The sequence below is a fragment of the Pholis gunnellus genome (assembly GCF_910591455.1).
Source record: "Pholis gunnellus genome assembly, chromosome: 5".
NCBI lineage: Eukaryota > Metazoa > Chordata > Actinopteri > Perciformes > Pholidae > Pholis > Pholis gunnellus.
Window position 1 is genome coordinate 15,735,901 of NC_136531.1, and position 18,291 is coordinate 15,754,191.

At 43.2% G+C, this 18,291-nt stretch overlaps 1 protein-coding gene across 1 annotated transcript in view; it reads right to left on the reverse strand.

The window, feature by feature from the left end:
* Window positions 1-2,955: 2,955 nt before the first annotated feature.
* Window positions 2,956-18,291, reverse strand: part of rgs12b (regulator of G protein signaling 12b) — a gene marked incomplete at its 5' end in the record, with an annotated part of 38,312 nt that continues 22,976 nt past the window's right edge. Inside the window, 14 exons of the mRNA XM_079159397.1 lie at window positions 2,956-5,024; window positions 5,395-5,566; window positions 6,545-6,615; window positions 6,768-6,864; window positions 6,995-7,121; window positions 7,279-7,352; window positions 7,880-8,092; window positions 8,243-8,337; window positions 8,462-8,612; window positions 8,994-9,176; window positions 10,023-10,166; window positions 10,290-10,382; window positions 10,463-10,632; window positions 16,291-16,312. Coding sequence (XP_079015523.1) covers window positions 4,420-5,024; window positions 5,395-5,566; window positions 6,545-6,615; window positions 6,768-6,864; window positions 6,995-7,121; window positions 7,279-7,352; window positions 7,880-8,092; window positions 8,243-8,337; window positions 8,462-8,612; window positions 8,994-9,176; window positions 10,023-10,166; window positions 10,290-10,382; window positions 10,463-10,632; window positions 16,291-16,312 — 2,217 coding nt within the window. The 3' untranslated portion in view covers window positions 2,956-4,419. The remainder of the gene's footprint in view (window positions 5,025-5,394; window positions 5,567-6,544; window positions 6,616-6,767; window positions 6,865-6,994; window positions 7,122-7,278; window positions 7,353-7,879; window positions 8,093-8,242; window positions 8,338-8,461; window positions 8,613-8,993; window positions 9,177-10,022; window positions 10,167-10,289; window positions 10,383-10,462; window positions 10,633-16,290; window positions 16,313-18,291) is intronic.

Genomic DNA, 18,291 nt, shown 5'->3' on the forward strand with positions numbered 1-18,291 from the left:
GTCCAGCTCTAAACCCTGGGAGCCCCTGAGGTCTCGGGACCCCCTGCGGGTTTGTATTCTGTCTTCTGTGTCAAAGCTGGCCCCAATTTTGTCTAAATCCAAGGCTCGCTTTGGGGTCGAGTGGTTGGAGCGGGATGAAGGGGACTTGGATTTGCGACGTGAGCGAAGTGGAGGCCGTGGTGGAGGAAGAGGAGGAGGAGGAGGAGAAGGAGGGATTTGGTTGGAAGACGTTGTTCTTCTGCTTTGCATTTTGAAACCTCCTCCTCCTCCTCTTTCCCTGTCTTTCCATCTGTTTCCGTCTTTACCTGAGGAAGAAGAGGCTGCTTTAAAAAGAGAGACGACAAAAGGGACAGACAGAGGAGACAAAAGAAACGACAAAGCACTCGCCGACACTGCAAACCATCCACATGCAAGGAACACTCACAGATAACACAAAAGAAGTGCAAAATGTTCTGCATTTGTAAAAAGTCTGTGGTGCAGAGCGACGTAAAATGAAAAATAACAAGAACATAGCTGAACTAAAGCAGGATCTTCATGCTCATATGTGTATGTGAAGTAGACAGTGAGAAATTAAGATGATTATTCACATTCTGTCAAATTCAGTGAACTATCACACTCTGACTGACATGACCAGCCTGTAGCCAACTGTTGCAACACCAAGGACGGACACACACACACACACACACACACACACACACACACACACACAGCTTGGAGGCAGCAGGAAACTAAGTAGATGTGACAGATATTCCCATGCTGGCTCTTGGCTATGACATCATGGGAGAGAGGGGTAGATGGAGCTCAGTGTGTGTGTGTGTGTGTGTGTGTGTGTGTCTGTGTGTGTGCGTGCGTGTCCGTAATTGAAAAGAGACCGTGTCTCCATCTTAATACATGCATGCTGCCATCTACTGGCTGAGAGAAAGAGGGATGTATTCTCTCATTTTGGGGGAACAGCTGATTCTCTGTTTGTTCACACTGCTTAAACCTGTGGCTGCATCTGCAATTGTCTGATTTCATTTTCTTTTAAAATGTTTTGTCTTGTTTCACAAGATGCCAGTGAACAAAATTAAGGCAGACAGTAGACATTTGACATGTTATTGCTGGAAAAGCACTGGTGTTATTAATGATGGAGACTCGTTAATCTTACCATGCTAACATTCTAAGGTAACTAAGGAAACATAGGTAAACATTGTATACCTGCTAACTAAACATCAGCATGATGATGTTAGCATTTAGCTCAAAGCATCGCTGTGCCTCACAGAGCCGTTAGCATAACTTTAGACTTAGTTACAGTAAGATAACTAACGTTACAGTATAGAGCACAGGACCAACCTACTTAACAACTGCAAGTATGATTACTTGTAATAAGAGTACAACAACGGCACTTTTGGTTTCTGTGTTTCTGTGTTGGCTTTACACATGTAGCGGTTTCCACTTAATGCCTGCATAGACTGTACGGTTAGGCCCCTCCTCCTCAGGACTGTGTGGGCGTAGGCCTAGTTGATTGGCATCTCCCTCTCTCCTGTGAAAGCTTAATTCTAGGGACAAATTACATCTTTTATTAAAAACAACTGTTCGGGTGTGCAGATAAACACAACTGCGTATTACTCTTTCTTTATCACTCTAAAATATTACAAGTGAGAATATAATTACTTGTTTTAATACAACACAGTTTGCCCTAGCTCAGCTGTTTACTTTCCCCCTCTTTCTCCCTCTCTGTCTGCTATTCTCTCCGTCCACCATTTATGATTCCTTCTCTCACCATTAGATGGAGCCATTTGAGATGAGAAGTCAAACTGTGACGGTGCACTGAGGAGGTAATTATTTCGTTGGCCAGTGGACATGGGCAATGGTCCCAACAAGAGCCTGTGAATTAAAGCACCAAAGCCCAAATTGTATTCATACAACAGCTTCTGTGAACAAGGTTTTCCCATGCAATTACAGCAGCAATCCGATAACTCAATGGGTCCTGTAGCATGAAAACAAGAATTACAGATTGGTTTACCTTCGAACAAATGTCAGCACTGCCATGGTATTCTTTTTTGACCCTCATTCGACATATTTACAACACCACACAGGAGAAAACTCCAGAATCTACTGTCCATATAGATACAAATCCTTGTTTTTTATGTCCTTTCCTATCTATTTTCTCAACATTTACCCAGACAAAGTCTTCGGGTGAATCCCACACACTCATATATCACAGTCAGACAGAAACTTGTGTGTGTGTTGTGTGTGTGTGTGTGTGTAAGTGAGGGGGGAAAGTAGGACAGGCAAAGATATTTCTTTTCTCTCTCTCTCTCTCCGTTACTGCACATGCGTGTTTTGCCTAATTATATAGAATATGAAATATAGAAATATAGTAGTGTAACGTGTCAGTCCAGGAGGAAACACACACTCAAATAATGACACTGAGAAATTGTTATGAAAACTGCTACAGAATAAGATCATCATGTGGTGCAAAGGATACACACAGATGTAGATGCTCTGTGTTTGAAGGCAAGTGTGAGAGCATGTCTGTGTGAAGTACAAATGAGAATCTGTGTGTGCGTGTGTGTGTGTGTATGTGAGTGAGGACAAGGAAGAAACAGAAGCTAGTTTTGTTTGTGGGCTACCAAAGAGACCAGCATGACAAAGCTTGCCTAACAAGGCGTTGAGCAGAGGAGAACCCATGCATAGCTAATAGCCCAGTCCCCCCAAAAGTCTTTGTACCCCGAAACAAAAGCCCCGTTCAGGGGACACACACACGCACGCACACACGCACGCACACAGAGAAGAGGCAATAGAGAGAGGAGAGGAATATCAAGTAAGATAAATAGAAGAGAGGTTGCACAAATTGGAGGCACACACATTCATAGCAAATTAAGTGAGGAGAATAGAATAAATCGGATCGTTTTGAGAGTATAAGAAAAAAAAGGAGGCTGCTCACATGAGGCTTAACAGAAGATAATTCAATCTTTAAAACATTTATTTGATCTATTTACAGACAGTACAGTCAACTGATGAGAAGAGAGGAGAATTGATTTCTATTGTGACACAACTGAAGAAACAGCATGGCTGCATTGTAATTCAAAGACGACTACAGCAATACGGTGATTTCACAAAGTTGACTATATACAAATTAATACTTTTAACTGAAAGATTGTAAAAATGAAAAGGACGTGGGATAAATTAATGTCTTCTTGACAATATACTACAGGATAAAGTAGGAGTGAAACCTTTAAAAAGTGAAACGGTTTGACTTGTTAGTCCAATTTTTCCAGCTAAAATGTTGCAGGGAAAGACGGTTCAGAACACTGTTGAATTGCTTGACTGTGGAAAGAACAAAAAAAAATAAAGAAAAACAGGTGCTGCCGTGGGATGTAGTGCAAAGAAGAAAAATGGAGATGAAAAAGGGAAAATAGCTCAAGCACAGTCAGTGCAGACGTTTCTGGTTTATTTGGTCAGAGAGCGAGTTTGCATGTGTGCGCGCTGGCTGCAGTCTGCTTTCATGAGTGACACGAGAAATGCCTGAGGTGAGAGAACAGTGGTGGAAACACAGAACGTACTGTGCTCAAGTCGATGAAGAAACAGCTGAGCAAATGTGTGCTTTCTTGGTACTGGAGCATATGTTTGTATTTATGGGGTCTGGCCCGCCATGTTGGCATGCAGTGTGCTTAAAAAGCATGTAATAAGTTGGAAATAAAATATGGGTCATTTAGAAGTGCAGTAAAGTAGCCTCAATACCACTGTGGATTAGGAACAGCTCGTGATTGTTGGCAAATACATAAATTAACCTCTGGCAGCTCAACCACCTGTAGCGTGAAACAGACATTTTGAAAGGTTAAAGTAATATGAAAAAAAAAGGCAGGAAGAAAATGATTGTTAAAATCTGTAAAGATGTGTCAAGTCTTGTTTGTAATTGGCTAAAGTGCTTTGTTAGATTCTGTACACTGGGGGAGGGGGGAGGGGGGGGGGGGGGGGGGGGGTTTGGCACTGGTCATCGAGCTAAAGTCTCTAGAAAGTAATTACACTGCGCTCAAAAGTTCACACAGATACAAACCACGCAGGGAAATGTCTGGACAAGTTCTGTTCAAGCCTAATGCATCCATTTATTGCCTCTCTTTATGCGTCTGACCTAGTTAGTATCAAGGCCGTCGATGCGCGCCTCACTTTTATGACTAAATTAAAACTCATTTCTACGGCCCGTGATGAGAGCTCAATCTTTTACCTTTCTTACTGTATTTTATAATTCTGGAATTAAGTGCTCTGTCGTTTTAATTAGACAGCAGAAAGTAATTTATGAAATAAAGGGAGGAGATGTGGATGCATTCTGGGCCGACTGTGACCAACAATGAGCTTCAAACTGACTTTATTGGGACTCCAGTCCTGCTTACGGTCAGGTGAAGGAAGAGGTGAAAGTTCAAACGTTTTTAGAGTTCACACTGGGGAAGTACCTGAGCTAGGCTGACCGCCCTGTGCTTGTTGTTGGGGTCGGGGGTGGGGGTGGGGGTTGCACTGTAGGGCTGAGGGAGTGATGTAGTTGAGGCTGGGACTGTCAATGTCCCCCTCTCCCACAAGAGTCAGATCAGACAGCGTGTCCTCCTCCAGCATCTGGACCGATTCTCCCCTGCAAGAGTCCTGGAGGAGACCACGCTGTGCACCCTGGGACGGGTGGATGGGGGAGATGGTGCCAGGAAACGGAGGAGGGGGTCTGGCTTTCCTCCCCCCTCCACTCTCAGTTCCCAGTGCAGAGTCCAAGCTCTGGGACTGACGGCTGGCATTGAGCAAGTGGGTGCCTCCCCTGTCGTTGATGTTCACCTTATTGCCCCGGTGACCGCTGCTAGGGAAGCTGCCGTTGTTGGGGTTTCGGGAATAAGGCGTGGAGCAACTGGGCTCAGAGACGTAGGGAGGAGGTCCGGCCTGGTTGGTGGCCACTGGCGACAGGCGCAGAAAGTCTGGGAGCTGCAGTTCGCTTTTGTTTAGCAGGCCTCGCTGGTCATCTGCTCGGTTACTCTGAGCTTTGGATATTAGGTCGAAGAACTCTGCAGACACACAGACACACACACACACCAAACAGAGACAGGTGTACAGACACACATAAGCACACGCCCATGCATGTGCACATACACACACACACATAAATTAATAATCACCACAAATAACATCATAAAACAGTAAACCTCATCCATTGTAATTCAGAAACATGCAGTAGAGGGTTGGTATTAATCAGGTAGACAAGTCAAAGCTACATTCAGTGTGAGCAGAGGTGACTGTGCTACATGTAGCCAGCTAGCTTTGAAAGCATTTGGTGCTGCTTCATCAATACTGCAGACAGGCCGAAGGGTTAGTGTGATCACAGCAACCAAGCTACAGAAACAAAAGACAGAGAGAGGGAGGTCGTTCAGTCTTTACCTTCAGCTTCGTCTATATTAATCTTTTTCTGCTTTCTTTTCTCCGGTGCCTTATGGAGAGAGGCAGAGTGGTTGGGTAAGGGCTTGCTGCTTGTGTCAGGGCTGGGCCCAGTCTTGCCGTTTTCCCCATGGGGGTGGGCTGAACCGGCTTTCCCTGACGGCCTGTTCTCCCCCTGGGGGCCACAATGAGAGCGGAGCCCTGTTAAGTCATCATGGTGCAAGTATGGGCACAAGTAACGACAACACGTGGGGACTAATGCTACTGATGATGAGGAGGGTGACAAATTGTAAAATGAGAATTTGATGGGGGAGTAGGGGGGCACAAGTTTAAGTAGGATGAAAGTAATTATGATAATGAGTTTGTTGGTTTTATGTAATAAATAAATCAATGACAAGTATACTTCTAGTAAAACATACATCTATGAAAACGTCTAATCTAAAGACAGGTGGGATGTTCCATTCAGACAACCACAATGCTTAGCACTTGTGAGTACTAAGCATTACCAGCATGTAGGGTAACAGTAGCACACACCGTAACACCAACGGGACCAACTTTCTACTGCGCAAAGCCACACTACTGCCCATCAAGTGGGAAATAAAAGATTCTTTTATAATCAACCAAGAAAGCATTAAATGACCATCACAGATGGTCATCGATCAGGTTAAAGAAAACCCACAATGCATTCTAAATGCATTGTTAAATGCTAATGCCACCACCAAATAAGTCCTTTGCAGGTGCACAGAGGGAGTCTTTGAGGTTGTGAGATCCAGCAAACGCTCCGCAAAGGTTGGGCTACTATCGCCTGCCCGTTTGTTATGGAAGAAAGAGAACCAGCAAACCAGAGAGAAAAGTTGACGATGCACTCGGCCACAGGCAGACCACAATAACGGAACATTAGCAACTTTGAGAGTGTGACGGAGCTCCACAGCAACAGTGCACATAAATCCAGCCCCAACGCGGACAGAGACACACATCATACACCTGCTCGCATTTTTAACACATTGCAAACAGACATGGGTGAATTGAGGACAGCGAGAGAGACACTTAGTAGCGTGACATCATCAAACCAGGAAGTGGAGACATTCTGTGGGTTATGGAACATTCCAGAGCGAGAAGAAAATGGGAAATTAGACGCTGGAGGAGATCTTACTGTTGTCGATTGGTTTCTGCTTGTCGAGGCCGGGGCGAGGCCCTTAGAGGCAGCTGTTTTCTGTTTGTCTGCTGAAGGAAGGAAAGGGAGCATACAGATGCACGATTGAGACAGCTCTATACTGAATGTATCCTTCTTTTTTTTTTTTTCAGTATGTTGTCAATGAGAGACAGCAGATTACATTTTTTTATCGACAGCAACTGCATGTGTGTGTGTTACTTACCCTTTCCAGGGGTGTTTTCTGCAATATCTAATACCACTCGCAGCCCATCCAGGTTAGATATAGGAAGACCTAGATCTAATGGCTCCAACTCCCCACTCTGCATCACATACACACACACACACACACACACACACACACACACACGTGATATGAGTTTGAGGTCTTCACATACACTGCCTGTCTGTCTATTTATTTCTGTCTATATACAAGCAGCCAGAGTGACTTACAATGCGTGCCACCAAGTCAGCGAGGTGCAGGCCGTATTTGGCCACCACAGGCCTGAGGACCTCAGTCACTGGCTTGGTGGGCTTTGCTTTTAGGCCCACCGAGCGGTTAATAGGGACCAAGTCGAGCCTGGAAAGAAAAAACATATTCATGTTTTCTGTAGGATGCTGTAGCAGCAGCGTAAATGGTAGTGATGGTTTCAAGACGACCACTTTCTCTAATTTTTACTCCTACTATTGGTTTGAAATGTTTGAAAGCTTATGATGTGTACTTCTTATTACTGTACCTGAAGAGAGTGCGCTTTTCTAGTCGGAGGTCCCGGGAGCACAATGTCATACAGTCTTGGTCTAAAACAAGTGGCTGAGAGAGTGAGACAGAGAATAAGAGAGTCATCATGAAAGATGTCCAGCTCGTTGCCAAACCCTAAAATATGATTACTTACTAAATAAAACAACAAAAGATCTCTCTGGTCTCTCTCTTTTCCTGCTTTAATATTGTTTTTGGCCTGGTCCATCAAACATGTTTGTCATATTGTGACCTTATAAAGTTGATATGACTAATACATTATTAATCTATTGCCTTTTGAGCGATGAGACTGAATTAAAGCTAAACAAATTAAATTTGTGGGCCATAAAACTCACCAAAGGTGAGCTAAAAGGATGCAAAGGCACTCCGTAGAAGAGTCCGTTTAATTCTGTGGGTTCATCACTACAGGCTACCTCTACATAACATATAGTCCTCTATTGCGTGTATAAAGATATTGATTGTTGCTGTTTTGTTTGCTTTGGTTTAGTGTGATTTGTTGTGGTTATTGATCATTTGTATAAAGCGCTTTGAAGCCCATAATAAAGGTATTTAGGACAGCACCACATCCACTTTTGTTGTACCTTCTCCCCTCCAACCAGGAAGAGGTCTATAGCTGCCAGGTTGATGCAGAGCTTCTCACAGAGGCCCAGCAGCAGGTCTCTGATAGAAACTCCGGCCCTCAGAGGCACAGAGCAACATGAGCCGTCCGGCAAACTTATGTTACACTGCCTCAAGGGGGCGCTGCCCCCTCCGCTCTCTGTTGACGCTGATACTGCGCCACGGGAAGCATCACCCTGAAGCAAGAAAACAGCGACATGGACAGAAGTGTTAGAAATATAAGAAAGATATGGAGGTTTAGAGGAGGAAAAACAACAGACAGTCTGACACTTTTTCAGTATTCTCAGTGTTAATGCAATGTCTGAACTAGTTCTTCCCAGACTGACCTCGTTCCTCCCTAACCCGGACGTCCCCAGCTCCAGACTGGCTCCTGAAGACAGCGAACCCTGGGATTCACGGCGACCATTGCTGCCAGAGAAATCTGAAAAATGATACACTCATCATCAGTAGTGTCTACTAATTGCAAACCTCTATATCCAACATGAAAATAGCCCACCAATTAGAATACAACCACTTTTAAATCAACAACATTTTCAACTACTGACTGTAGTTGAAGTCGGTCAGCTCTCGTTTCTTCGGGCCTTTGCCGAAGCTCCTGTTGCGGGACCAGGAGAAGAAGATGCCTTTCCTCCGGTCTCCTGAATCGTCCCGACTGTCCTCATTTAAAGACTTGCCCGACTTGCTCTTTTTGTCGTCCTATAAGACACACACAAAGTCAATGAAGCGGGGTAGACACAGGTGCGAACACACAGATGTACACAAAGAACCAACTAACGGATGAATGCAACCCCATTAAAGAACAGACGAGCCAGATGCTGCGCCTTTCCTCGTAGCTCTACTACTTGGCATTACCCAGGATCATTACAGCTTTTTTATATGGGTAATTCGTTTTAGATGGGTCATTTCACAGAACTGTAAAAATCTGAAAAGCAATTCTGTGATCTTCATCCTCATATACCGTATGTAAGATTATAGATTTTTCTATATAGTTCCCATTACTTCAGTGTATTCCTACATTAAACTGAAACCAGATGCAGCCAAGAGGAGGAAGTCTTTAACAGCTTTGTGTTGTGTTACCTTCTTGGGTGTGGAGAGATTGGAGCGGTCGGAGCCAGTGGTGCTGTGTTTGGAGGTGGGGCTGCTGGGGATGTGGTAAGGGTCAGGCAGGGGCCTCCCCTCCACTTCTGCCAGCATGCACTCCTGGTACAGCAGAGACTTGAGGAACCGTGTGTAGCTGTCGAACTTCATCAGGTTGAAGATCTAAAGGGGCGAAAAGGAAGGAAAGGAGTAATCAGTGGGCAACGGAAAATGCAGGAAGGACACAAAAAAAAAAAAGAGCATAGAAAAAGGAAACCTAGAAAGAAAGGGGATGGAAGGCGGGAAAAGAGGATGGAAAAACATGCAATGGTAAAAAGATTGAAAGACAAATTAAGAAAGACAGAGAATGAAAGGAGGGGAGAAGAGAGGATTAACAATCAAATTAAGAACAGAGGCATAGACTGAAATAACAGATGTTGAAACGCACGGTCAAAATGTCAAAATGTAAGTAAAAGTCTAATATCCCACCAGCAGCACCTTTAGGTTGTTCATGTTCACGGCAAGTCCTAAAATCCCTGAGGTTACAAAAATGAATTGTGTCTGTCCTCTGGGGAGAATGTATGTGATTCTTCAATGGTGGCACAAGATCTTGATGAATCCAAGGGTATTGTGGAAAATCTCATCTCTGGCTTTGATGTATGTGTGTGTGTGTGTGTGTGTGTGTGTGTGTGTGTGTGTGTGTGTGTACATCTGAGATGAGCTGTTGAAATTGAATGGCTTCTTACATGCACATGTAAGAAGCCATTCACATGAATGATGCTAGAAAGCAGGCAAAGATGACGAGTCAAGCTTATGTTGTGTTCTGTAATGATAGCACATTTCCAATAGAGGTTGAATGGATTCAGTTCTATGAGTAATAATAAATGTGTCCGGCAGGGAAAGCCTCTTCTCACTTTCCCCTTCACGAGGAAGGTCAGAGGTCAGTGTCATCTTAGTACAGCTCCTGGAGCACTGGTTGCTCGAGATTTCAATAAATAAGTCCTTGAGTGTGTTTGGCGGATACGCTACCTGCAGTTGCTGCTCCTTAAACATGTCAGGTCGGGGGGCATTGAGTATGTCGTCGGCGAGCTGGGCTTGACTGTCTATGTTGACCGGTGTTGTGGCCTTGCTGGACAGGAAGCTGTTGTAGATCTCCCTGGCACGCTGAGAGAGCTGGAAAAGGAGGTGGAGGAGAGGTTGAGGTTTAGATAAAAAAAAAAGACAAGGTGATAAGAGACGATAAGGAATCATAGCACATAACATCTCCCCTCAAACAATATCTTTTATGTCTGTTACCTGCTTCTTGTCATTCTCAGGGACGTGGCTGAAGAACTCACAAGCCTGCCAGAACAGGATATTCTCCTCGCTGAACTCTTTCTTCAGGAACTCCTGAAGCATTACATGTGGATCAACAATTAGACACCAGAAAGGTTTGCTTAAAAAAGTCCTGTTATGCGCTGTGGTAGTACCGAGAAGTAGCGGACTCCCACGGGGTCCTGCAGCAGCCTCTCGAAGCAGACAGCCCAGCTGGCCACTCTCCTCTCAGTGTGGCGCCGGTGACTCTGAACGCTGGGCAGGCTGGCATTACTGTTCAGACTGTTGTCGCTGCTGCAGCCCTGCAGCTCCACGCTGTTGAGTTCTGCACAACACACACACAACACAAAAGAAGTTGTCGTGGCGACTTCTGGGTAGCTCCCCAGTTTGATTTGATTCAGAGTGTAATGATTACGAAACTTGTTTTGATGCATCTCAATTTCAGGTTTCTATACTTTACTGTATGTGCACATTCACGACAGCACAATCAATGGTTGGTCTGGTCTAAGAAGGGCGATACGGTAGAAGTCAAATGGTTATTTTTCCCCGTTAGTTGTTTAGTTTTCCTCTGTATGAAGGGGCTTCACCTGAAGGCAGCACTATCAGTGGCCTGGTGTGTCCCATCCCGCTGAGTAACAGCCAGTCCAGGTAAACCTCCTCTAGCCACACACTGTGCTGTTGGTGTTGCTTTATCTTTGCAACCCAACACCCCCACAGCATGCTTTCACTCACACAATCCCTACGATGCTGACATTACAGATTTGATCTGTCCAACCATTTTCAACTCCTGTGTTGCAAATCAATGTACTTCATAATTTAGTGCCTCCTATACCCGCCACAGTCCAAGCAACGTCCGTAAAGTTTGACATGATATATTATATATCACAATATAGTAAATACGCGCAAAATCACATAAATCTAGAAGGGCCCTTGGCGAGCACATACCTCCGCCAAGGCCAAATGGCCTGTCTTGCAATGTTAACGAAAGTGAAAAATGATTTGTGTATCCGCTCCGTTCTTCCATAATCTCGCTGACAGACGGACAACAAACACCAAACAGAAAACATAACCTCCATGGTGGAGATATGTGAACCTGATGTTCACAATACAAAGAACTGTGTTCCACTGTTTTGCATTATATCAGACACTCACTCATGTAAAACAAAAAACTAGTGTAGCTGTGGAAAAGAGAGTAGTGTCAAACAACACAACAATACAAATCCATAGAAAGTCAAACACATAATGTACTTCCACTATCTTTGCAACAGAAGTATCTGCAGCTTCCCGCCATTCAGATCAGAACTGTTGAAAGTACGTTAACAACATGCTTCATTGTACACGTTATCTGTGTGTAGTCACAGTTTAGTTGATTTGATCATGAACAACTCCCAACAGTATGAACTGATGTACCAAATGTTTGTGCATGGGTGCATAAACCACGGAAGTATTGATTATTTTTCCCACCACAAGACCTCAGTACGTCTGTGTTCCTAATGTTTAGACGGACTGCTAAAGCAAAGGCGCAGAGAGAAGCTGAGAATAACCAGAATACCAGAGCTCAAGGCCTAAAGAACTGAAAGTGGGTTGCTCAGTTGAGATAAAACAAAAACAAGAACAGCCAGAGGGAAGGCGTCACAGGTCAGGTGGCCGAGGCGATGCTAATCTTGTAAATAAACTGAAAAAAACAGTATGCTGCTCACAGCTAGTCCTGTGAGATTTCAAACTTAGAAAGTTGGCTATTAATAAATAATTACCGTGTGATATCCGCTTTTTTATAAAAAAGGTATCAATGACAGTTTTCATAATGAGGATTATGTATTTCTCTCATTCACTTCCAAACTGCTAGTAAACAGCTCCTAGTACTTCTGCTTCATGGTAATCTATTGCTGTGAATGGGAGACAAAAATACATCACTCCATTCTTTTAATCACTTATGCTGTCAGTGTCACAGACAGTCTATCACAATCTATTTTTATCTTTAGTAAGATTTTAAAGGCCCTGGAAACTTGAAAACAATAATTCTTGTTAGTTCCACAGGGAGTATTACTCCTAACTCTCACTTTTACCATCATGGAGAAAGGTACAATAGTTGACACCATTAAGACCAGTAACAACATTTTTTAGCACAACAGGCAGGTTAACCCCGCAGCTGGTCATTTGAATAAAACAATTAATTTCACAAACCATCTGCATCGTGTTGCCGCTGTGATTGGCAACCCTTCAATCAAATTTCAGTAACTAAACTAAAGCTAACTGATACACAACATCAAAGCCTCAAATATGCTCGATGTATTTGCTCCTCGTGCCTGAAATCGATGTTTTCTTTGGTTGGAGAAGAAGCGCTTGAAGCACCAGCTGTATCCTCACCTGGGTAGAGCTGGTAGGAGCCACTGTGGTGCCAGCAGGTCAGGTAGCGATTCCTGAGGGGTAACCAAGCCCCTCCATCCATACTGACACTATCAGGGCCCCTCCCCAACGTCAAACACACCAGGTTGTACACACAGTCCAAGACGAAGCACACACACACACACGCACTGCTGACAACATCCCAAGGAAGGAAGCGAGAGAGAGGGAAAACAGGGAGAGAAGAAGAAGGAAAGAGAGAGAGAGGCTGTTGGTGGTGGTGGTGGTGAGCAACCTCGCTGACAACTTGATAGACCACAGAGAGAGTCAGGTCACGACAGAGACACACACACACACACACACACACACACACACACACCACTGTGAGCTTCTAGGTAGGTAAGTGATCCAAGCACACACAGGCCTTGAGATGATAAATAATTCAGAGCCAAGGTAGGACGGAACTAAAAACGCCAGAGCACAAGTGCATTCATGTGCACACACACACACACACACACACACACACACACACACAAACTGCAGTATTGATGAGGAGCTTGTTAAAGGAGGGCCAGTACTGAGACTAATGAGACCTGCAGGCCTCACGCAGCTACACACACACACACACACACACACACACACACACACACACACACACACACACACACACACACACACACACACACACACACACACACACACACACACACACACACACACACACACAAATGGACTGTCAACCTATTTTATTATTTTCTTAACTTTTATGAAAGATCAAAATGAATAAAATTTCTGTTATTGGTTTGCAATAAGGCACAATGCCACATTTAAATAGGGCTTATAATGCTTTTGAAGTTATTATTACAAATCACTCATATTATGTCTTAAAACAAATTATTTGTTGAGTGTCTTTGGTTTTATATTGTATTATTTATTTTCTTTCACTGAAAACACAGTGTACTATTGTGAGCAATTTCCTAGAGTCACAGTAAGATTAAAATAACTTCAACTTTGTAACAATTGTCATATCTAAACAGGTACACAAAGTACTAAGTATTCAGGAGCAGTTAACTGCTGTGAAGCGCCCGGAGAGAAACGTGGGGTTCAGTGTCTTGCTAGAGGACAGTTTGAGATGCAGACAAGAGGAGTCTGGGGCCGAACAGCCTAACAGTCACATCCACCCCAACAAGTGGTTTCAACACTTTGGATGAATTATAATGTACAGTAAAACTCAACATTTCATTAGTTTTTATAAGTGTCTAAAAACTTCTATAAGTTGTATTTAGGAATGCACCGATCAGACTTACTCAGTCCCGATAGCAATACCTGGCTTTGGGTTTTCATCTGAAAGCGAGCGCCGATTAAATACCGGTGTTTCATTGATAAGCTGTATGCCTCACTGTGTGGAAGTCACTGGGATCATTCTTTTATGTGTAAGGCAACGTCGGGCTTGACTTAAACATGCATTTCCTAACAAATAGACAAATAAATACATACATTTACAGAATTTGTATTTATTGTTGAAAGCAAGCCAACAAGTACACAAAATACCTCTAACCAGCTGACACGTTTGTTGTTCTGCTATGCTGGTGTGCTGCTGACGCATGACTTACTGCGTGCACGTCTAATGAGACGTAAACATTGAATTGAATTGAATAGATCGGCCCCATTGACACCCGACACCCGACACATCAATGTGAGTCCCTTCTGGCCTGATATCCAATATCGATATCGGACTGGTGCATTCAAATACGGCGTGTAGCTGTTTCATTGCTGGCGTAAAGGAAACAAGCTTCAGAAGAACTTGTATTCATGACAATGCAAAACCTGAGCCAAAAACAGCAATTTGAGAGGGTCAAATTCAAATGGCACAGTAAATGTCAGCAGCATCAGAGGACTTTCATTGTAAGGCCGGAAGTGTTCAGACCTTTTACTGGAGTTAGAGTAGCAACACTGCAGTGTAAAACAAATATTTAGCCTCACAACAAACTTGAGGTACTAAAAGTAAAAGTACTCATTATTCAGAATGGCTCATTGTAAAATAATATACAGTATATATATACTGTAGTATAATTAGTGAAGCGTTGGTGTGTAAGCAGTTCTAGTTGCAGCTGGTAAAGAGAAAGTCACAGTGATCAGCGAGGTAACTTTTTATAAGAATCACAACTCTCCCTCTCATACAGGATAAGAGAGTTCATCTTTGCGTCTTTGATTATGAGATACTGAGCTAAAGCTCAGAACATCGTCGTATTGCTTAATGTGTCTCACTGTTGAGCATATTATTGCTGCTTTCCCACGGAATTGTTGGGTTGGTTGTGGCGGATGCCTTTAAGAGAACATCATTTAACCTTCACTGAGTTAATGAGTGGCTCGACTCATTAACTGTGCAGGATGAATAAACCGTCAACGAGTACCCTTTTCCTTAGTGTTTACTTGTTTACATCTGATGTAACAATAGGCAACAAGATCATTTATAGAAATACGCAGCTTTTCTTTCCAAAGTTAGACCAATCCATAGAGGTTTCCCGGGTCACAATCAGTCAATAAAGACTCGGCAAGTTGCTTGAGTACATGCAGTAACACTTCTCTTCTACACTCCTACTACTACTTTGCATAACCGAGAGGAACCATGAAACATTTCCACTACTCCCTTTAACATCATGCTCCTGAACATCACATGCTTGAGCGCACGCGTTCCACTTCACTCACAAACAACACGTCCTCTCCTCAACAGACACCGTTCACACCGAACAAGTGACTGGAAACACTTCTACACCGGAGCTTGCTGTAAACATGTCTGCCATGCATTCTATGGCTCTTTAGTCTCGTTTCTCACCTCCTCTCCCTCCTTTTATCTCCCATCTGCCATAAATTGAGTCTTTCATGTGCATTTGTGAGGCGTTGAAGCACCAATAGAAGTCTCCTACATAAATGGGAGACCTTTTGTTATTGTTGGCACTTGCTAATTACGCACATGACACCAACAGTTTACCTCAAACTAGGTCCAATACAACACACCAACGAGGGACCACAGAGTAATAAACAATGCCTAACATGCCAACTAAAACTACTGACCCCACAGAATTCATCAGAATATAGATTTTTTGTAATATACCTTCACATATTAAACTATTACATTTATTTCCCAATGCTGTTTCACAAGCACACTAGTATAACTTAGTAGGGTTAATGCAAACCCACTCATTTAACCTTCTACTGTGCAGTCTGAACAGCACCATGTTCTGTATCTCAAGTCAGTGATTTGCCACAAGTTGCTCTTGTTGTTGTGCAGCTTATGTTTTCAAATGTGGGACTTTCTTTAGGTTGCAAACTGCCAAACTCCACGGAGCAGGAGGTGGGGCAGACAGATCAGGTCGAACCAGACTGTCTGTTGTTCCTGTGAATTTCGTAAAAGCAGCTAGATATTAATGAGGTGTCCACAATGAACATGGTCGTATCCCTACACTGTAGAACAGGACAACACAAAAGCCTGTTATTTCATCCCATTAAATGCTACTTAAAATAGATCACAACAACTTAAGGATGAGTGGAAACCAATTAGATAAGCCAATAAGAGAAGTCGTAGATTGTTATAACATGTATTGAGAGTGTCAGATGTTGTAATGACGTATCTACTCACCTCCATCGGAGACTGCCGTGGACTGTAAAGAAGCACAGAAAGACATGGATTAGGAGATTCCGTCATCACACAGATGAGACATGTTCATACAAGCCCACACAGTTTATGAGCGCCAACAGGCAGCCGTCCGAGCATGCAGACACAGACTGACTGCGTTTCTCACAGGACCTGGCTCATTATCTCACACAGACACTTTCAAATCATGACACAGTCAGGTTAGCGGCGCACCCACACTCATTGTCTCGTGTGTGGGTGGAATCATCTGTGAACTGGCTGTGCTTGATTTGCAAGAAAGCCTCCTCAGAGAGGTGGGGCTTACTGTGTGTGTGTGTGTGTGTGTGTGTGTGTGTGTGTGTGTGTGTGTGTGTGAGAAAAGGTGAACTTTAGGCCTACCTGCCCCCAAATTCACAGTGAAGTGTGATGTTTGCTTGCATATCTAAATCACATTTTCAGCCACAGACGTCTATTCAATTCAGATCAAACTCACTTTAGAGTCACATCCTATTTTTGCTATCGTAGACACAAAACGGCACACAGAAAAACACACTGCATACAATACAGGGATTTTTCTTTCAGACATGCTGAGCTGTGATGAGCTCATTCAACAGAGACATCAGTAAAGTAGCCAACTCTGGAACATAGTTGAAACTCTTTGTGACTCAGAAAGAGCAAAGGGAGAGGAAAAGACAAACGAGAGACAGAAGGAAGGGTGAGAAGCAAAGGCAGAGGCGTTGTGTCTCCATCTCCCTCAGCTCTCTAGATAAATAGTCCAGCCACGCTGTGAATCTGTAAGAAGCTGTTGATGCTGTTAATCTGTACACTAATCGGGCTAATGCATTATTTATATTGTGCATTATTGGGCTGTGTGCTGGCTAGAAACGGGCGATACAATACATATCATAATACAGGGGTCGCGATTCAATATTCCACAATATATTGCAATAATGTAGGCCAGGCAATTTATTGTGATTTTTTTTAAATCTAATTTTAGGAAAAAACACAACGCTATATGCATAAAATCAGAGTAAAACAAAGTTTTCTATGCAATCAGAACAGTGCATTGATCACAGTCCCTTTAACATCCAATAACATCAATACTTTATGTTAAATCTGAGCCACTGTCTGCCTCAAATCTTTGCATGTAAACTGTTAATCAGGGCTGTAGAGCTCGAGACTGTCTTGAGACCACTTATTTAAAGTCTTGTACTTGTCTTGGTCTGGTGATTCGGGGTCAGTTGTACAGGACGTTGTCTGATTCTACCCACATGATGCCTTGAAAGAAAATAACTCAGCCTCTTCCTTAATTCACCTGTAGAAATCTGAAACGGTCCCCAAACCTAAATGATATGCATTGATACGTGTTATACATCCCTATCACATTTGCATTTGGAGGTTTCAATGATCTCATGATTGCTCAGCACAGACACATGGGAGTCTCCTGGATGACTTGATGTTTCTACGAGGTTATCTGCAGGTCATCAGTTAGAAATGTGTGAACGTTGTACGTGAGGAATAGTTTCATCCTCAGTTTGTTGAATGATCATGATTCTAATTATCAACTGCAATAAAAGAAGAGCCCACTCAGCCATTTAATAGAGAGGTTTAGAATATTTGTTGTTGCATTGCATGACATTATATTTAAACTGAACACTGAGCAGCATTTGCACAGGTGCTCACAATAGTGTGTCCGCACTATTCACTATTTATTTCCCTGAAATCAGATTAATACAGAGGGATTACGACTACTACCTTGAGTAAATCCCTTAAGTATCAACCACAGTGGTAGAGACGTCACTCAGAGAATTTACGTGAAAGTAAGCTGGCGGTTACTGTCAGCTTCCTGCAGTAACCTGATTAATTACACGTAATTACCGGAGGACACCCAGTTCACACCCAGTGTACAAGTAAATCATTCAACAGCTGCAACAACTCCAATTCTCAGCAATGTGTGCAAATATATACTGTACATTAGTATATACATACTGAGCATTTCTAATGCAG